This window comes from Camelus dromedarius, chromosome 6 (assembly GCF_036321535.1).
Source record: "Camelus dromedarius isolate mCamDro1 chromosome 6, mCamDro1.pat, whole genome shotgun sequence".
Classification (NCBI taxonomy): Eukaryota; Metazoa; Chordata; class Mammalia; order Artiodactyla; family Camelidae; genus Camelus; species Camelus dromedarius.
The window spans coordinates 39,121,229-39,141,442 of NC_087441.1; the positions used below are offsets into that span (position 1 = coordinate 39,121,229).

The window sequence follows — 20,214 nt, forward strand, 5'->3', positions numbered from 1 at the left end:
AGTGGTGCTGAGAAAATGACAGCCACATGCAAAAGAATGAAACTGGACCATTATCTTACACCATCCACAAAAACTAACTCTAAATGGATAGAAGGCTTGAATGTATGACCTGAAACCATAAAACTCCTAGAAGAAAACATAGGCAGTAAGCTCCGTGACATCAGTCTTAGAGATAGTTTTTTGGATTTTGAATTTGATACGAAAAGCAAAGGCCACAAAAAGCAAGAATAAACAAGTGGGACTACATCAAACTAAAAAGCTTCTGCACAGCAAAGGAAAAAAACCATCAACAGTATGAAAAGGCAACCTGTGAAATGGGAGAAAGTATTTGCAAATAATATACCTGTTAAGGACTTAATATCCAAAACATATAAAAAACTCAAACAACTTAATAGCAAAAAACAAACAATCTGATTAAAAAATGGGCAGAAGATCTGAATAGACATTTTTTCATAAAAAGATGCTCAACATCATTAATCATCAGGGAGATGCAGATCAAAATAACAATTAGATATCACCTTACACCTGTTAGAATGGTTATTATCAAAAAGAGATAAGTGTTGGTGATGATACAGAGAAAGGGAACCCTTGTGCACTGTTGGTGAGGATGTAAATTGGTGCAACCACTATGAAAAACAGTATGGAAATTCCTCAAAAACTAAAAGTAGATACCATATGATTTAGCAATTCCACTTCTGGGTATTTATCTGAAGAAAATGAAAACATTAACTAAAAAAATACATGCACCCCTATGTTTACTTCAGCATTATTTTACAATAGCTCAGACATGGAAGCAACCTAAGTGTCCACTGAAAGATGAACAGATAAAGAAAATGTATTATTCAGCCATAAACAAGAAAGAAACCTTGTCATTTGCAACAACATGGATGAGGGGCCTTAAGGGCATTATACTCAGTGAAACAAGTCAGATAGATAAAAACAAATATTGTATGATCTCACTTATATGTGGAATCTAAAAAAAAACAGAACAAAACAAGTAAAAAAACAAGCTCTGAGATACAGAGAACAAACTGGTGGTTGCCAGAGGCAGAAGGTGGGGGTTGGACAAAATGGGTGAAGGGGGTTGTCAAAAGGTACAAATGTTCAGTTATAAATAAATAAGCCTTGGGGATATAATGCACAGCATGGGGACTATAGTTAATAATAGTGTACTGCATATTTAAGTTGCTAAGAGTGTAAATCTGAAAAGTTCTTATCACAAGAAAAAAATTTTAACTATGTTTGGTGATGTGAACTAGAATTATTATGATCATTTAGCAGTACATACAAATATTGAATCATCATGTTATATATCTGAAACCAATGTAATATATCACTTGTATTTCAATAAAAAATTGATAGTAGTTATAAACTTTTAACTGACTGCTTACCATATGCTTCTTCAATGAGGGCACAGTATGGGTTAATGCCTATTCCATTCTGCTTAGATTCTTGTTCTCCAAGACGTAAAATATTTTCAAGTCCATTTAAAGCCACTTGGACTATTTTAGAGTCCATAACAGTTAACAGGTCACAAAGTGGTTTAATGCAGCCTAAGGCTACCAAATACCTTCAGAGTTATTAAAAAAAGAAAAGTGGGGAAAAAACATTTTTAAAGACTTAAATATTATTTATAGCAATGATATGAAAATGTTCTTCAGTGAAATGCTATATAAACAAGTATTCCTATTCAACCTTAAATATTAAGAACATTGAAATCTTCACTTACATAGGAACCTGAAAATTCTTACTCTCCTATTTTCATAATTTAACATAATTAGCAACAAATGGTATTACAAACATATACATACAAGCAAATTGGTACTTAACACTTGTTTTTGCATGGCATATGAGCACTAAGAATAGTGGGTTCAAAGTTTGGTTTTGTTTTTTAAGGTTAGCCTGTGTAACAAATGAGGTCATATGGTAGTAGGTAGAAATGAAGAGGGAGAAGGGACATTTAAATCAAACTTCAGGAAATTTCCCACAAAAACAATCATAACTAATGTTCTAAAACATTTGCTGTGTTTCAGAAGCATAGAAGGCTTATAGGAGCAAAACAGGCCATGTGGTGAATAATTCTAATATATAATGATCACAAAAATTACTACACTCATTTCCTAATGTTCTGTCCTTTTCTAGTTATTATTAGCTCTTTAAAGTAACTGATTTATTCACTTGGCAAAAAGCCTGTATTAAGCATAAAGGTAAACAACATGCTCTGAAGCCAGACTGCATAGCTTCAAGTCCTAATTCTATTCATTACTAGTTGTGTGACTTCGAGTAACTTCTCTTTGCCTCAGTTTCTCCATCTTAAAGTGGGAATAATAATAGTACCAAACTCAGACGGTTGCTGTGAGAATACTCTATACATTCAATAAAAGTTGGTTTCCATCTTTTTTTTTTAAATGTGCATACCTTCCATATACTCTACTGTGATTGATCAAATATATTTGTTGAATGAATAAGTAACTCACAGAGTTATAAAGTTAAAGGAAATAAAATACATAAAGTACCTGATGCACTGCTGGTTTTCAATAACTGAAATGACTTAGCACAACTGGCAACATTAGACACTCAACAAATATTAGTGATAAGCATGCTGAATTTTATCTGAGATCAAAACATCTTCCCTTATAAGTAGAATTAATGAAGTGGTGAAAATGATTAGAAAAATATTTATGTTTGGACACCTGCTTCATACTAATAAATTTAAGGAATAACATACGGAATTGACACAATGACAAAAGTAATTGGAAAAATACAACTGTTTATAGGTGAACAAACAAACTTTGGGCCCCAGAGCAGATAAAAATAATTTAACATTAAAAAAAAAAAAATACAAGTTAGAACAAATGAAAGATCTTGTTTTATTATTGACTGTATTCATGACACAAAAGAAATGGAAATACTGATTAAAGCAACGAAGGGAACAGAAAATAAAAGGCAGGATAGCTGTTACCAACAAATAGAAATATGAATCTGAGAGAACAAGATGATAGTATAAATGAAGGCAGTAACAGACAATGATCTCCTAATAAGTAGATTTCATAATCCTCTAAGTGATTTGTAAAACAGCACAGCAGCCTGACTTCTTGTTTTATAAGTTAGGAAATAAATCAAATATTCATTAGAACATATTCCCTAAATAGTCACTTCAGTAAACCTAAAAACTCCTGAGTTTCATGAAGGGATTCTCAGAACAAGAAGATTCTGTAGAAAGTCAGGCTTTTACAGAAATGTAAAGTGGAACTTCTGCTATGGAGGAAAAAATAGTGAAAGCACAAGATATAAAGAAACTTAGGAATTAACACTGGTAATAAAAATTGTAATGACTACAAATAACAATGATAAAAGAAGCTAATCTTAGTAGAGAACTTAATGTTCAGGCACCATGCTTAAAGCACTTTAAATCTATGAATTACATTTGTCTTATAAAACTGACTTAGAAATAATGTTTTTGTTTCATCAACAAATAAAAAGTATGTATTATTTCAAATTTTGTCCCATTTACATTTAAAAAACAAGTTAAAACATCTGTTTCACACCTTATCTGCTCTGGAGTGCCTCCTGATGTTGCATTAGTTATAGCCCAAGCTGCTTCTTTCCTGGTGCGAAACTCTGCTTTCTGAAGAATCTCAATCAAAACAGGGAAAATATTTGCATCTATAACAGCCTGAGGAGATAAAAATTATATAACATAATCAAAGCAAATACTGTTCTAAAAATATTAGGAAGTAGAGAAATCTTGGAACTCATTGGCTTTAAAATGTCAGGCTTTTTTGAAATACCTTTGGAAATATTTTATTTCCAATCTTTCAACAAATTTTCACATACTTTCCTTTTAAGATAAGAATGTATTAGCAAAACATAAATTTTAAAGATGATAAAGCACAGGCAGATAATTGGTCAAAATGGATTAGTAATTACTGACTCAAGGAGCTTGATAGGACCCTAATGAATCATTATTTAAAAGCTCTGACAGGAAGATCATTGCCTAACTTATACTTAAAAGAATGAAATTCAAATTCTTTTTAAAGACTAACCAATATGTATCAGGCACTGTACTTGGCAACTACATTTATAATTGCCATTCCTCACTAGAATACCTACTACAAGTAAATGTTTCTATGTTAGAGCCAGAAAGTCCAGTTCTTTAAAACACCTTTCAAGAAACCTTTAAGAATTTTTTTTACTAACTCACTAAAAAACACTAGTGATAAAATTTTGTCCAAAATGACTTCTGAGACCTTCCTGCTTTCTCAGATCTGAAAGGTATTTACCTGTATCTGAGCTCTATTTCCAGCAGTAATGTTTGAAACAGTCCAGCAGGCTTCTTTTCTGATTGACTCCTTTGAGCTACTCAGTAAGTGTAAGAGACAGGGTAACGCAGAGCAGTTCAAAATTACCTAAACCAAAAGTTAGAAATGGAAATAAAAACTTAATTGAAAAAAAATGCAGGCAAATTTGCTGTTTTCTACCCTCCCAATTTGCTAAAGCTTGTTTAATATTGGTGTAGTGAAGTGCTCTGTTCTCAACCCACTAATCTGAAAATAAGCAGGACACTCAGAAGTGTGTCCTTTAAGTTTACACGTATACTCCAAGTTCAACTGGCACAACTATTTGAAGAGAGATTCAGTGACTGGTCAGGTCAACATCTAAGTTTTGCCAGAGGAACTGATGGGAAAAAAAATCCATATCTCAAACAGTTTGAAAGCATCTAATTCTATAACTGTTAAGAAATCTTAGTCTGTATAGTAAGTCTATTTGTTTCATTAAAATTTTTACTGTTTCATTTTTCTTTTGTAAATAAGTATTTTCTGCTTTGTCCCTTTACATGCTTTATTCTGTTGCAAGATTAATTATGTTCCATTTTCACAATATCCACAATGATTTACATTGTTTACTTAGTGAAGAATGTAAGGAGCAGTGCATTGAAATTCTGCTGAAAACTGTAATTTTAGAAGGGCATTCTCTTCTAAAAGGCTATTTTAAATTAATAACTATCAATTACTAAAGATCTACTATTTAATAACTAAGGTAAGTATCTAAATATTGCTTTTAAAAAATTAAAACTGAAAGAATGTGGATTAGAATAAAAAGTTAATGATGGCAAACAAAGGAGAATTTAATGTGTTACAGAGTTTAAGTTTCTATTTTCAAGAAAGACCACCCCAGATCTGAAGTCAATCTGACATCACATCTTTTCTGCCACTTCACCATCCTCCAAGACAGGCAGACAGAGAAAATAAGACAGACAGACAGACAGACAGACAGACACACACACACACACACACGATCTGGGAAATGTTTCCCTGCTATCTTTCCTTCTTTTCTCATAATCTAGGTCTTTAATCTATTACAAAGAGCTCTTCCATTTCCAACCTCACTTCTAACCTATTTATAATCAATCACTATCTCATTAACAGTTTCTTTTCCAGTCAAGTTTAATGTCTGTTAAATAAACTCACACGTCTGCTTCTGTATCTATGGTCACATAAACTTCTTCGAATCTACTGAAATTCTTTACTGCTTTTAAGATTTAGCTTTAGTTTCAACTCCTTTATGGAATCTAAAGATTTCTCAGCATACTGATATTTTAAAAAAAAAATTACAGCATTGACTGACCAATCATCTGTCAGCAAACATATACTATTCTGGGCACTTTGCTTTGATTCAATATACATTTTCTCCCCAACTGAACTGTAAATCCCTCAAGAGTCGAACTCCTAGCTTCTACTTCTTGACAACATTACAGATCTAGGATAGTGCTTTTCATATACAAGTATTTGAGGTGGATCACTTATTATCAAGAATATGCTTATTGTCACATTACAGATGCCTGTATAATTATGGTAATGCTAACATCCTGATTAATATATAATTAAGTGGTATGAAACATGATAAACTTCCCAAATCCATTATGATACCAATTTATCGTATTAAAGTCTGAACTCACCTGTGTTTGAATATCATCACCAGTCACAATATTACCAACTGCTCTTAATGCAGGTGATACAACTTTATAATCATTGTGCCTAAAAATAATAAAATATGAACTTATACTCTATAATAAAAATTTTTAATTTACAGAAAATTTGCAAAAGTAGTACAGAAAATTCTTGGGCATTCTTTACCCAGAGATCCAATTCAAGTTTTACTAATTATCCCAGTAACATCACTACAACAAAGAACCTAATCCAGAATCATGTGTTGCACCCCTTTTCTCTAGGCTCTTTCAACTTAAAACAGTTCCTTAGTTTTCCCTTGGTTTTCAAGATCATGGCATCATTGACAATCACAAGCCAGTTATTTGGTTTTGTTCAATGTTTCCTCATGATTAAGACCCAGTTACATGCTTTGGGCTGAGATATCACAGAGGCTACTGCCTTTTCACTACATTCTATTGGATAGCATATGGCATCTGTTTTTTCCATTACAGTAGCACTGAACTCTGGTCATTTAATTAAGATGGTATCTCCCAGATTTCTTCACTTTAATTATTACAGTTTTTCCCTTGATAATTAGTATTTTGTGAGGAAATATTACTTTAGACTCTGTAAGATCCCACTTCTTAACCCACTTTCACCAGTTTTAGCATCTCTTGATGTTTACTGTATGAATTATTAATAGTTATTAGTATTGTTGCCAGTGATGATTTCCTAATACTCTTATTTCAACTATGTGCCTTTTCTATCTATTGCTCTCTCTACTCATTTTGGTGTGGACTGATGGATTTCTCTTTTATTCAGTAAGTTAAAATATGTTACTACAATTGATTTCATCCCGGGTTTAAACAGTAGGAGTCCCTTCAAGTGGGCTCTGTGTCCTTGTGACATTTCTCTGTTCTTTGAGCACCTGTTACTTTCTGGGTTCATCTTATCTTTTCTCAGTACCAGCTCTGAAATTAAGTCATTTCTCCAAGAACCTGTTACTCTACTTGGTGGAGAGTAGCATTTAAAAACTAAGATTTGTGCATTTGGTGTGCTCATTTTGTTATTTGTCACTGCTCTTAGGCCCTCTAAGGGGACACACACACTTACATATGTATTTATTCCCACATTATCTCTTTATGATGAAAGCCATGAGTTCACAATGGTATCTCCAATTCTAATACCACAAGATTATTTTGGCTTTCCTCCCTTCTATATGTATGTCTCCATTCTCTAAGAATGAGAAGCTGGCTTCTATCATCATAATCTCTCTCTATATGACCACTCTTCAGATCCAGCTAGGCTGACATCCCTAGTGTGCTGGCTCCAAGCCCATCTCCAGCCTGGTTATCTGCTCGGCCCTAGTGGGTCCATCCTCAAGATACCCTTGTTTGATCTGCCTGCCCACCCTCCTCAGATGCTGTTCTCAAGCTAGGGCCACAGTCCCTTATCAGACCACTCTTCTTTGTGCCATCTGCCTTGTTTGGACCTAGCTAATGGCTTTTTGGCAAAGGAAGAAAGGAAAAATGAGAATATATTTTTTTAAAAGAAGAGGATGAGGAAACTATAATATTTTTTTTAAACAAGTTTTCTTACAAGTTTTCAACTTCTCTGTGTAGAAAATCTGTCCTTTTTAAAGAAGGTGGCAATAATAGCTCAGCAAAGAGAAACATTATCTTTAATAAAACTGAAAATACTAACGGTTTTTCACTACATAGAATTATACACAAATTAATTATTGTAATGGGCAATTAACTAGATTATTAGTTCTGTAAGAGTAGGAACTGTGTTCCACACTTCATTAATATACTGTACAACACTCTGGCCAGTAATAGGCATTCCATAAATAGTTGCTGAATTAGGTCCCTCCCACTCATAAAGAGATTAAAGCTAGTAAAATTCATTAACAAACTGATTAGTCCCAAAGAGAGGATATAAGAAACAAGTTTAAGAGTCAAATTCTCAGTATTACAGCTATTCTGCAACATGGAGTTGGTAGCTTTTCAATGCTTCTTGAAGACAGCGGCTCCTGAGATGTTTACAAGGCCATTACTCTAATTGCTAAACTTAATACATAATCATACACTTATTAACCATAAATTATAGTTACATTAAAAGTTCCACCAATCTTCGACAGACTCCAGAATCAATGACTGCTTGAATTTTATCATTGGGTCCATCGGAAAGATAAGAAAGGGCCCAACACACATCTGCTAGTACATCTGGGTCACTGCTGAACAACAATCGTGACAGAACATTTAAACAAGGTGAAATCTGGAAGGGAAGAAAGAGTCAGTATTAAAATTTTTTTCTCTATCTAAAACAGTTTCTTCAGGAAAATAGTTTCTACTCAGTTTAAAATAAAAATTTAATGCTACAAAAATTCCAGAGAAAATAAGACATTCTATTGTTTTAAAATTATGATCATGGAAACTATATATAAATGTGAAAATGATTATGATTCCTATTTATCTTACACTGAATAAGATATGTGGTAAACTTAAAGTTTTAAAAACTAATTAAATACATATTTGAGATTCCCCATCTATATCTAAATCATACATACACACAGCCCCCCAAAAAAGTATAACAAAACTGAAAGAAGTAAAAACGTTTCAGTTCAGTGCTTAATACAATGATCATGGAATATAATCCAACTTAAATGAACCTCACTTTCCTTACTACATGTACATTACTGGAATAACTCTAACAATCATTTGATGAGTAAAGGTGTAGAAAATACAAAAAGAAAGCTGACGTGTTTTTAAATGCAAGTCACTAATAAACTGTACTTTTTGTTAATGTACTGAAATCCTAAATCTTCAATTAAAAAAGCACGTAACAATAGATATTTTAACCCCTTTAACATTTATGTTACAACTAACTAGTATAAGGTTAGCAAGTCTCTTCACCTCTCTCTCAGTTTCCAAATCTATCAAAAGGTTAAATTAGATAAATTCTATGTTTCTTCCTGTCTCAAATCAGACAGACCTAGGTTCAAACACTATTCATTAGCTGTGTAACCATGGGAAAATTACCTAATATATCTTAAACCCCAATTTTTTCAATTATAAAACAAGGATAATATGGTACTGTTAAATTAGTAAGAATGTATGTAGCATCTTAGGACAGTGCCTGGCACACAGTAAGCACCCAGATGTTGGCTCTTATTGCCATGATCAGAACTGATTCTATATTCTGTAAAGTTCTTTTTAAAATCAGCAACCTAATGTATCCTGAGTCTCTTATCAGATAAGAGTTTTATATCAAATGTTAGATATGCCACAAATAAAAACTGATGACAGCTTTTTCAAGTTCTAATATTTTAGACGAATTTTCTCCTTACCTCTATTTTAAATATTGCCAGTACATAAACTATAACATTCTAAAAATACTTTATCTTCTCTGTTGGGCCCTTCCTGTTAAAGGATGACCCTAGAGCCCAGGAATGGAAATCAGTTCACTTACAAAAGAGATGTATTCATCTGTAAGTTAGTGAAAAGAAACTGCATCAAGTGGGTCCTTCCCCAACAATCATGCCTCTGCCCTTGCCTACCATCTCCTCTTCCTTGAACAGAGAAATGTATCAGCTTTTTGAAGCAAATATAAATTTCCAAGTTAAAAGCATCAGTGTATATATATATTTTAATGACTAAAAAAATGAATTCCTACAGATTCCTAGTCTTAAAAAAGCAAAATGAAAACAATCCTGGCCCTACTGTCTTCTCAGAAACAAGGAAAAGAAGAAACAGAAGTAGAAATCCCATCTTTGAGCAGTCCAGTAGACATTTATCCTGACCACAACTGGTGAACTATCAGGACTCAACTTTGGGGTATTGAGCTTAAAGGAGGTTGAAATGAAGCACTGCATTGGAAACTAGAAAGATTAAGTAAAAGAGTTACATACTGATTGAATCGAAAACTTCTAGCCTTCTACCCCAGCTCCCAGATTTCCGGTGGTATTACCTGCACCGTATCTCAACCCAATCTATCTACCTTCCAACAGGAGAGTGGAAAATCTGTCTCTGAAGAAATAAAACGGTTTCAGAAAACACACTGAAATGTGGAGTTCCTCAAAGGAAATATGGTTTTGCAGCCTCATTACTTTACAATGAAGCCCATGAGATGATGAGCCTACACACCCATCTTCCAGTCAGCTTTTTAGCTGCCTGCCTCCTAAGTATGTCCAGAGTGTCAAGGATCATCAGATGTATGAGAAGAGCCTCCAGCAGGAAAATAAGACAATTTGCTAGATCCATAACAGAAGAGAATTCTATGTAAAGATCAGCAAAGAACACAAAAAAGTAATTCTAAAGAATATAAAATATAATTGTAGAAATAAAATTTCAAAAAATTTGATAAGGAATCACTCTCAGAAAATCACAGAAAATTTACCTAACAAAAGTTTTAAGCCCCATTAATGTGACATCACACACTGAGTTTAAAATACATAAATAAACGAAAGATTAAGATTCCTAACTCTAAGGAGTTTATATTTTAGAGGAAGAAAGTTTCTTTTAAATTTATATATATATAAAATAAATAAATAAACACTTATTAGGTTAAAAGGTGATGAGAAAAAATTAGAGTAAAATATGGGGGTCAGTGGCAGGGGGCAGTGATAGATTGTTAAATATAGCTGTCAGGGTAGAGTTCATGGAACAGGTGACTTGTAAGCGAGCACTTAAAGGAGATGAGGGAATTAGATAGATAGTAAGTAGTGTAGGTCAGTGGTTCTCAAAATGTGGTCCATGAACCCTTGGGTGACTCCTGAAACCTTCAGGAGGACTTTAATGCCAAAACTATTTTCATAATTATACTAACAGATAATTGGCCTTTTTCATTTTGTTGACACTTGCACTAAAGGTATAAAAGCAATGGTGGATATAATTATCAGCACCTTAGCACAAATCAAGGCAGTGGTACCAAGATGCACCACATATCTTCATATCCTTCACCTCTACACACCTGTAGTTAAAAGTGGGGAGGAAGAATCACCTTGAAGAAGCAGTACCAATTCCTAATTTTACTAATCTCAACTACTGAATACATGTCTTTTGAATATATTGTGAGATAAAATGGGAAATATACCTAGAGGATTTCTGCATACTAAAGTATGATGGTGTTCTCCAGAAAAAACACTCATTTTAGTTGCATGCTGAATAAGCTATTTTTTTCCCCATAGGAACACCATTTTTACTTGAAAGACTGAGTGTTAATATTCATTTGGTTTTAGATATTTGGCAGACTGTTTTTGTGTGGAAAATAAAGTGAGCCTTTTCACTGTATATCTTTTGATTTTGTATATTTGCAAATACTGTCTAGTCAATTAAAAAAAACAATTACTAAAAAAAAAGTATAAAGTCCCTTCAGTCTCTAAAAATCTATTATAAAGAGACAAGAGCTTATGGAGACAGATACCTTAATTTGTGTATTTTACTCATACCTTACTAAAGTTTGGAGGAGGATTTTTGCCTCTACACAAATTGGAAAGGGCCCACACAGCATTTCTGGTTGTTGTAAGTCTGTTTGAATTTGTTAATAACCTGCCAAGAAAAAGGAAAAAGAAATTGTCACTTTACACATTTATTTTTCTTCTTTAGCTATTTTCTACTATCATAGCATAAAAACTGTCAATATATTTTATAAGGAATTCAAACTGACCTGGTAAAATAGGAAAAAGGAGTTTTAAAAATTCATTATATTTCTTCCAGAAACAAACATGTCACAGCTCTATTTAAAACTTTTTTAAAATATGATATGAATGGATTCTTACAAGACATAAAAACATGCTCGAAATAAATGGTGTCACGGGAAACTGACTTATTTATTTCTACACATTTTAAAAGGAGTATTATTAAATTACTTCTTTTTTTAAACCATGGAAGTAGTATATTATACAAGTTCAGGAAATAGAGTATAGAAAAATATTAAAGAAAATGAACTAAATTGAAAGTTACACACAGAAACAAACAAACAAAAAAACATAAACCTTTATCTAGACTGACAAAGGAAAAAAGACTTAAATTAGGAATGAAAGTGGGAGTGTTACTTCTGATCTCTCCGAAAAAAAAAAAAAAATTCTAAGAGAATACCATGAACAATTGTAGGCCAAAACATTGGATAATCCAAAAGAAATGAAAAATTCCTTAGCAACACATTAACTACCAAACTGACTCAAGGAGAAACAAAAAATCAAAATAGACCTGTAACAATTAAAGATACTAAACCAGTAATCAAAAACCTTCCAATAAAGTAAAGGCCAGCACAAGATGGCTTCATTAGTAAATTCTAATATTAAAGAAGAATTAAAACCTTCTTAAACTCTTCCAGAAAATAGAAGAGAACATTACTAACTCATTTTATAAAGCCAACATTAGCCCAATACTAAAGCCAAAGACATCACAAGTATATATGTATATTCCTAATAGATACACATGAAAAATCTTCAACACAACTCTAGGAAACTGAATCCAGCAACATATTAGAATTATACACTATGAACTAACGGGATTTATCCCAGGAATGCAAAGATGGCTCATTGTACAACTATCAAACAATATAATACATCACATTAATAGCACCAAACACTATAAAATATTTTTGAAAAAATTCATGAAGACTTAATTATATTAAAAGACATCGCATGTTAATGAATGGAAGACTTAATATTGTTAAAACAGCAATACTCTGCAAATAGATTTACAGTTTCAACGCAATCCCTATCAAAAAGCCAATGGTATTTCTGCAGAAATGGAAGTCAGTCCTCAAATTCATAAGGAATTGCAAGGAACCCAGAATAGTTAAAATATTAAAGAAAACTGAAGACTCACACCTTCTGATTCTAAAATTTACCACAAAAGCTACAGTAATCAAAATAGTTTGGTACTGGCTTAAGGACAGATGTACAGATCAATGGAATAGAATTTAAGAATCCAGAAATAAACCTACATAAGTATGGCCAATTCATTTTCAACAAGGGGTCAAGACCATTTAATAGGAAAAAAATAGTCTCTTCAACCAGTCATGCTGGAACAAGTGGATGTCCACATGCATCTCATGTCATGCAACAAAAGAAAAAAATAGATAAGTTGGGTTTCATCAAAATTAAAAACTTTGTGCATCAAGGAAACCATCAAGAGAGTGAAAAGACAACCCAGAGAATGCAAAAAATATTTTAAAATCATGTATCTGATAGGAATCTATCCAGAATATATGAAGAATTCTTATAACTCAACAACAAAAAAGACAAATAACTTAATTTAAAAATATGCAAAGGACTTAATATACACTTCTCTAAAGAAGACATACAAATGACCAACAAATGTACGAAAAGATGTTCAATATCATTAGGAAATGTAAATTAAAGCAACGTGAGATACCACTTCATACCCACTAGGATGACTTAAATCAGAATAATAGATAAGAAGTGTTGGTGAGAAGTGTGGAGAAACGGAACCCTCATACATTGCCGGTGGGAACGTAGAATGTTGAAGCTACTATGGAAAAACAGTTTGGTGTTTCCTATAATGTTAAAGTTACCACATTATCCAGCATTTCCACTAGTAGGTATATACCTAAAAAGAACTGAAAACTGGTGTTCAAACAAAAAGCTGTACACGAATGTTCACAGGAGTACTATTTATAGTAGTCAGAAAGTAGAAACAACCCAATGACCATTAACTGATGAATGGATGAACAAAAATGGTACATCCATACAATGGAGTATCATTTAGTCATAAGAAGAAGGAAGTATTGATATGTGCTACAATATGGATGAACTCTGAAAACCATATGCTAAGTGAAAGAAGCCACACACTAAAGGTCATATACTGGATGATTTTATTTATATGAACTATCCAGAACAGGCAAATCTATAAAGAAAGAAAGCAGATTAGTGGTTTGGAAGGACTGAGGCAATGAAAAAGGGGATGTGACAGCTTAATGGGTACTGGAGTTTCTGTTTGGGGTGATAAAAAGTTCTAAAACTAGACAGTGGTGATGGCTTCAAAACACTGTGAATATACTTGATGGTACTGAATTGTATAGTTTACTATGGTTAAAATAGTAAATTTTATGTTATGTATATTTTATCACACACACAAAAAATACGTTCCAAAAGTTTTCCTACAAAGAGTCTTTGTGGCCTCCTAAAACCATAACTCGGTTAGAAATAAATTAGTTATACTGATTCTATGTATCAGGGTTTGACAAACTTTTTCAAGTAAATACTTCAGGCTTCGCAGGCCTTTCTCTGTTGCAGTTACTCAACTCTGCTGATGTAGCATGAAAGCAGCTATAGACATTAAGTAGGCAAACTGATGTGATTGTGTTCCAGTAAAATTTAATTTTCAAAAATACAGAGTAGGCCAAAACTGGCCTGAGGACTGTAGTTGACCAGCTGTCATGTATACTATTTTTCTTTATTTGTATTGATGGGATTATTACGAGAAAGTTCAACCTTTTCCAGATTTGCTTATTATGAATTAAAGTTGAATTGAAAACAACAAGGCCGTATCAGTATATAAAGTTTACAGTAGTAAAAGGTTTACATTTACTGAGAATCAAATGAATTAGAAAACACATTTAAACTCACCAAGACAAAATTAATAAACCCGTATTATATTAATAGAAGTTTTATACTTAAGTATTAGCTAAATGTGAACTTCAATGTGAATTTACTCATAATCTTTTTTTAGATTAATAACATTTTTCTTTTGACCAACAACAGTAAGAATTTCTGGTAACTAACTTGACATTACTTCCTTTTTACTATCTTTCTCAAATTTTTAATGAAACTTTGAAACTTTCTAAACCTATTCTTTTTCTGAAATTTATTATATTTATAACAGGACTATATAGCTGGGTACTGTTTGTTTTTCATTAGTTTTATTTCTTAGTTTGGTTTCTTTAGTCATTAAAAGCTCCTTAGAACATTTAAAGGAATTAGAACTAAGAAGTGCTTACTTACTATTTCATAAACCATTACTAACTTGAGATATTAACAAATAATAAAATGACCTAGAAAAACACAGAGCAAAAGTAAAAAAAAAAAAAAAAAAAAAAAAGTGCTCACAATTAATCACAAACCATATAATCAGGCCAGAAAACAATTCAAATTGAAAATTGAAGAGATGATTTTAATAGCACAAACTGCAAAATAATTCTGATATTAAACCCTAAATCAGTATTTTCCTTTATAGTTCAACTAAATTCTCACATACCATAAAACTTAAACTCTGGATAAGTCCAAAAAATGAAATACCAGCAAGTGGTTCATAGCCTGTACACAGTAGGTACTCAGTGTTAGTTGAATGAAATCATACTGAAAAATCACTTTTGTTCATGGAAAGCCACACTCTCTCTAACATACTAAAATATCTTTTGCAAATGAGTATCTAAAAATGTATTCTTCCTGCTCAACTTCTCAGCTTGGGAAGGATGGAGAACAGCATAGAAATAAGAGTAAAATTTTTCCTTTCAATCATCTCCTGAATTAGTTTTTCCTTTTCCACTATTGGACACTGGCATTTAGTCTAAATAAAGATCCTGTTAGTAAACAATAACCAACATGGATAAAGAAATCTATCTGTCAAATAATTTTATGTTACACTATAGGGTAATTTCTTTCAAAAAATGTATAAAGTATTTGAAAGACAAACCACTAGATAGGTCACTTTAAGTGAAATTCTAATTCTGAGAGAAAAATCTCATATTATCTTTGTTCTCTAAACATTTCAAAATCAAATATAAAAACCTGACACCCTCAATACATGTATTAAAGACTCCCTACTTTAGCAACATTTAAATTTTTATTGTATTAAAAATTACTACTTATCTTTGTTTTGTAGAGTAGTTATTTTAGCACAGTAAGCATCAAGTAAGCAATGACCAATGTGAAACGTGGCTTGAGAGAATTTAAAAGACAGATATACAAATGGACATTTTTTTTTGTTAGTTTTACCTACTTTCAAGCTATTGCAGGCTTGGCTAAACATAAGCCGAATTTAAAAGTATCATAATTGTGTATATAGAAATTTAGTGTAGAAAATAGTTTTCTTTTCCAAAAGTAGTATTTATTTAACTGTGATAAACTTAAAGTACTTACTCTAAAAGAGGTGGAAGTATTTCACAATTCAAAACAAAATCTCTGCATTCTGCATTGTCACCAGCAATATTACCAAGTGCCCAAACAGCCTTAGAAAAATAAGAAAAAAGGATTCTTTTATGACAATATCTTAAATAAACTGCTCTTTTAAGAATAAAATTTTAATGTACAAGAAACAAAGTGATGGTTTTCAAGATGTTAAAAAAATGCTAGTAGAATATAAGAAAGGAAAATTTTTTAAATGCCTTTAACAATATTTTTAATCAAATTGAAGCATAGGGCATTTAAAAATTTTTCCTTACATACTAATGAAATGTTTATTCTGTTCAGCAAAGAGATAGCTTGTCTACTCTGAATCTACATGGAGAGACAAGATACAATTAACACTTTCAAGACGAGGAGGTGAGGGGTGCCAAACCCTGCACAGTGGAAAATCCATGTATAACTTTACAGTCGGCCCTCCTTATCCAAAGTTCTGTATCCACAGATTCAACCAACCTCCAACTGTGTGGTACTGTAGTACATACTTATTGCAAAAAACCTGTAAGTGAACTGCATAGTTCACACATGCATTGTTCAAAGGTACTGTGTATTTATTTAGTGAATTTTCCAATTCTATACTAGAAGTTTGCTCCTGTGCCAAGGAATACACTTACTGGGAAGGACTAACTTGTAAAAGAAAAAAGGAAAGAGAAACAAAGTATAGAAAAGGTAGTGGGATGGGTATAGCTCAGTAGTAGAGCATATGCTTAGCATGCATGAGGTCCTAGGTTCAATCCCCAGGACGTCCATTTAAAAATAAACAAAAAAAAATGAACAACTTTTTAAAATTTAAAAACAAAGAACTTTAAAAAAAAAAGTAAGGTAAAGCTAATGTGAGAACTGGCTTGAACTGATCCTTGTGTTACTGAAAGAATTCAAGAGCAAGCCACAATAAAGTGAAAGTAGATCTATTCAGGGAGATAACACACTTCATAGACAGTGTGCTGGCCTTCTCAGAAAGCAAGAGAGGCAGCCCCAGGATGCAGGGTTGTCAGTTTTTATGGGCTGGGTAATTTCATATGCTAACAAGTGGGAGGATTATTCCAACTGTTTTGTGGAAAGGGTGGGGATTTAAAGGCCTGGGCCTCGCTTACTTTTTGGCCTTTTATGGTCAGCCTGGGAACTGTCCTGGCACCTGTGGGTGTGTCATTTACCATGATAATGTGTTACAATGAGGGCATAATGAGGCTCAAGGTCTACTAGAAGTTGTATCTTCAGCTATCGTGGCCTTCTTAGCCTATCCTCAACTGCTGTGTCATTCTTTTAATGGTTGGGCCTTGCTCCCCCACCCCCCCTCACTTCAAAATAAGGTTTTCAACTGGGCAAATTTTATTTTAACATTTAAAGCATGAGTTAATATTTTTAACATATACTCTAGACCTAAATTTATTTTCTGTTTTTTTGAGAAAAATCTTTTAAAGTAATGACATTTTCCACCCTGTGAAGCCTAATATTTTGTTGGTGGGGATAACAAATTGTGTAACGTTTTTGGAAGTCAATTTTGAAATATGTAATAAGAACTTTAAAAATGTTTCTTCAACTAAGTCATATTTCCCTAGTGAAATAATCAAGAGGAACATATTAATATCAAGACTGATATAAATCATGTTCATCACATTATTAACACTAATAAGTTAGAAATAACTCAAATGTACAACTATTGATGAACAGATAAATTATGATACCTATCTGAATGGATAATGAGTAATCAATAAAATTTTCTTAGAATAATTAATGCCATAATAAAAGGTTCTCAATACTAGTGTTAAGTGGGAAAAATGTATACATAAAGTTAAGCAGACAAACGGAATGGTAAAGAGATCAACAGATCAATTTGCATAAAAATGATTCAAAACAAAAATATCAAAACACTTGATTTTGGATAGTACAAGTTATATGTGAGCAAATTTTCCCTGTTAGAACTGTGAGGATTCATACATAAAGTTTAATTTTGAATAATTCTATTCACAATAATGTGATATTTTAAAAAGAAACAATAAAATAATCTACATACAAGCAAAGAATAAAGAGTCAGACTGGCCCAGGTTTAAAACCTGGTTCAGCAACTCACTGTGACTTTGAGTAAATTACTAATTTCTCTGGGTCTCAGTATGTTCTTTTATAAATGGGAATAAATTTCCAAAAGTTGAGGTGGTATGTATAGAGAACCCAAGATTATGCAGGAGACAGTTTATTCTTCCTTCCTTCTAATTTGACACTAAATAGAAATTACTATATTCTAACAAATGTAATATATAGGCAATTTGGTAAAAATGAACTTTAAATCATAATCACAAATGGTTGTTTCAAGAGAAAATTAAAATCTAGTAGACATAATAGTTCAAATTAGAAACTTACCTGTTCCTGAACATCTTCATGCTCTGAATTAAGAAGTTTGATAAAAATTGGAACAGCTCCAGTTTCAATCACTACTTTGGTATGCAGAAAAGTTCCAGATGCTATATTAGTTAATGCCCATGCAGCTTCAAACTAAGGAAAAATAAAAGTCAAATAAATGAAAGCCCCAAAGAAATGTCAGAAAGGGGAAGAAGAGAAGAAGGGAGGGAGTATAGACTTAGCCAAACAAATCTGAGAGAAACAAAGACTTTTGATTAGTAAGATTCAGTGTGAAATCAGATCTCATTGGTAAAAACGCTTTATTTAAAAAAAAAAAAAAAAGGACCCTTATCTGGAAAAATAAGAACTGAGAAATGATGGAAATTTACAAAGTCATAAGCCACAAATGAATAATCTTTTTTTAAAACAGTAAAATATCTGCAAACTTCAGTAATTTACTATTAGTAGCCAATTATTTGAAAAGTATCTAAAAACTGTCACTACAGTATAACTGAAAAGCAATGCTCTTTAGGACAAACTTAAGTTTGGTTATATTTTAAGTAGATTATACTGATTTGTTCTTGTTTCAAAAAAAGAACCAATCAATTAGATAAAACTGATTTAAGAGGTACAAGATTTTATTCCAAAAACTTCCAACTTTAGTTAGCTAAGAGCCAAAATAAATTTAACCATTAAATTCACATTTTAGTTTAAGGTTTTCTAAAACAAAAGTTATTAAAGGTTGACAACTATAGAATGTTTAACATTAAAAGTGATTTTATGTATTTTTCCCAAAATTGTCTAATGAAATAACAGTTCCTAGAAAAAATCAGCATTACAACCTTGACCAAGACAAGACCGGTAGCACCACTTTTTCCTTTAATTGTATTTACTGAATGCTTACAATATACTCAGTATTGTAGAATTTGCTTTCACTAGAAATTTTTAATTCTATGTCATTTCTGGAAAGAGATTAAGAAAGAAAACTATTGAACTCACCTGTAAAGTACAATTATCATTTCTTTCAAGAAACGTCACAAATCTCTGTACAACTCCTGGTTTCTGTATAACTTGATCAATTGGTGGATTAGGTTCTAAAAATTAAAAAAGAATTAAATCATTACATAGACACAAAAACACTATGATCTAATTTCTGTGTCAATTAACAGGGCACACAAAATAACTCTTCCCTAGGTTTCACTGACTAATTTTAAAACCCTTAGCTGGATGTAGCTGAAGAAAACAAATGTTCTCAAAATTGCAATGTTTACTGCAAAGCAAATACTTTTCCTTACCATAATGATAAGAAAATTTTGAAGTATTTCCTACACCAATATTTAAAATTCAGAAGCTGAAGGCTATTTCAGAAGTCACTTTCACAATATAGGAGTATTTCAGTCCAATACTCAAAATACCAACTGAAGGATAATGTTCCTTTTAATTATTCAAAACCATACTCCAATTTCCAGGGATGTCTCTTTCACTATCAACTATGAATTGTCTAATGTCTTTCAGCCAGATTAGGTTCTATTTTGTCAAGGTATTATTTATTATTTACAGAAATGCTATTGAACTAAGATTGTTTATAAATTCTCATGAAATGTAGAGGGTTTTTGAGAACCATAAAATCTCTAAGAAATTTTAAAAGAGAGATGCAAATTTAAAACAAAGATATTTCAGCTCCTGGCAATCTAAGTACCAAGAATTCTTTCCTCTTCTCTTGGCTTCAGCAAAAAGTATACTCTTGTGGTTCTCCAGAAACTTCTCCATAGGTGTCCTTTTGAGTTAGTTTCT

At 32.2% G+C, this 20,214-nt stretch overlaps 1 protein-coding gene across 2 annotated transcripts in view; it reads right to left on the reverse strand.

Annotated features, from left to right (window-relative positions):
* Positions 1–20,214, reverse strand: part of KPNA5 (karyopherin subunit alpha 5) — a 34,992-nt gene that overhangs the window by 6,331 nt on the left and 8,447 nt on the right. For both annotated transcript variants that reach the window (XM_064486747.1, XM_064486748.1), the window contains 9 exons: positions 19,420–19,514; positions 18,442–18,573; positions 16,042–16,130; positions 11,380–11,479; positions 8,044–8,207; positions 5,960–6,038; positions 4,284–4,409; positions 3,549–3,676; positions 1,392–1,570 (listed from right to left, as the gene is read on the reverse strand). In XM_064486747.1, coding sequence (XP_064342817.1) covers positions 1,392–1,570; positions 3,549–3,676; positions 4,284–4,409; positions 5,960–6,038; positions 8,044–8,207; positions 11,380–11,479; positions 16,042–16,130; positions 18,442–18,573; positions 19,420–19,514 — 1,092 coding nt within the window. The remainder of the gene's footprint in view (positions 1–1,391; positions 1,571–3,548; positions 3,677–4,283; positions 4,410–5,959; positions 6,039–8,043; positions 8,208–11,379; positions 11,480–16,041; positions 16,131–18,441; positions 18,574–19,419; positions 19,515–20,214) is intronic.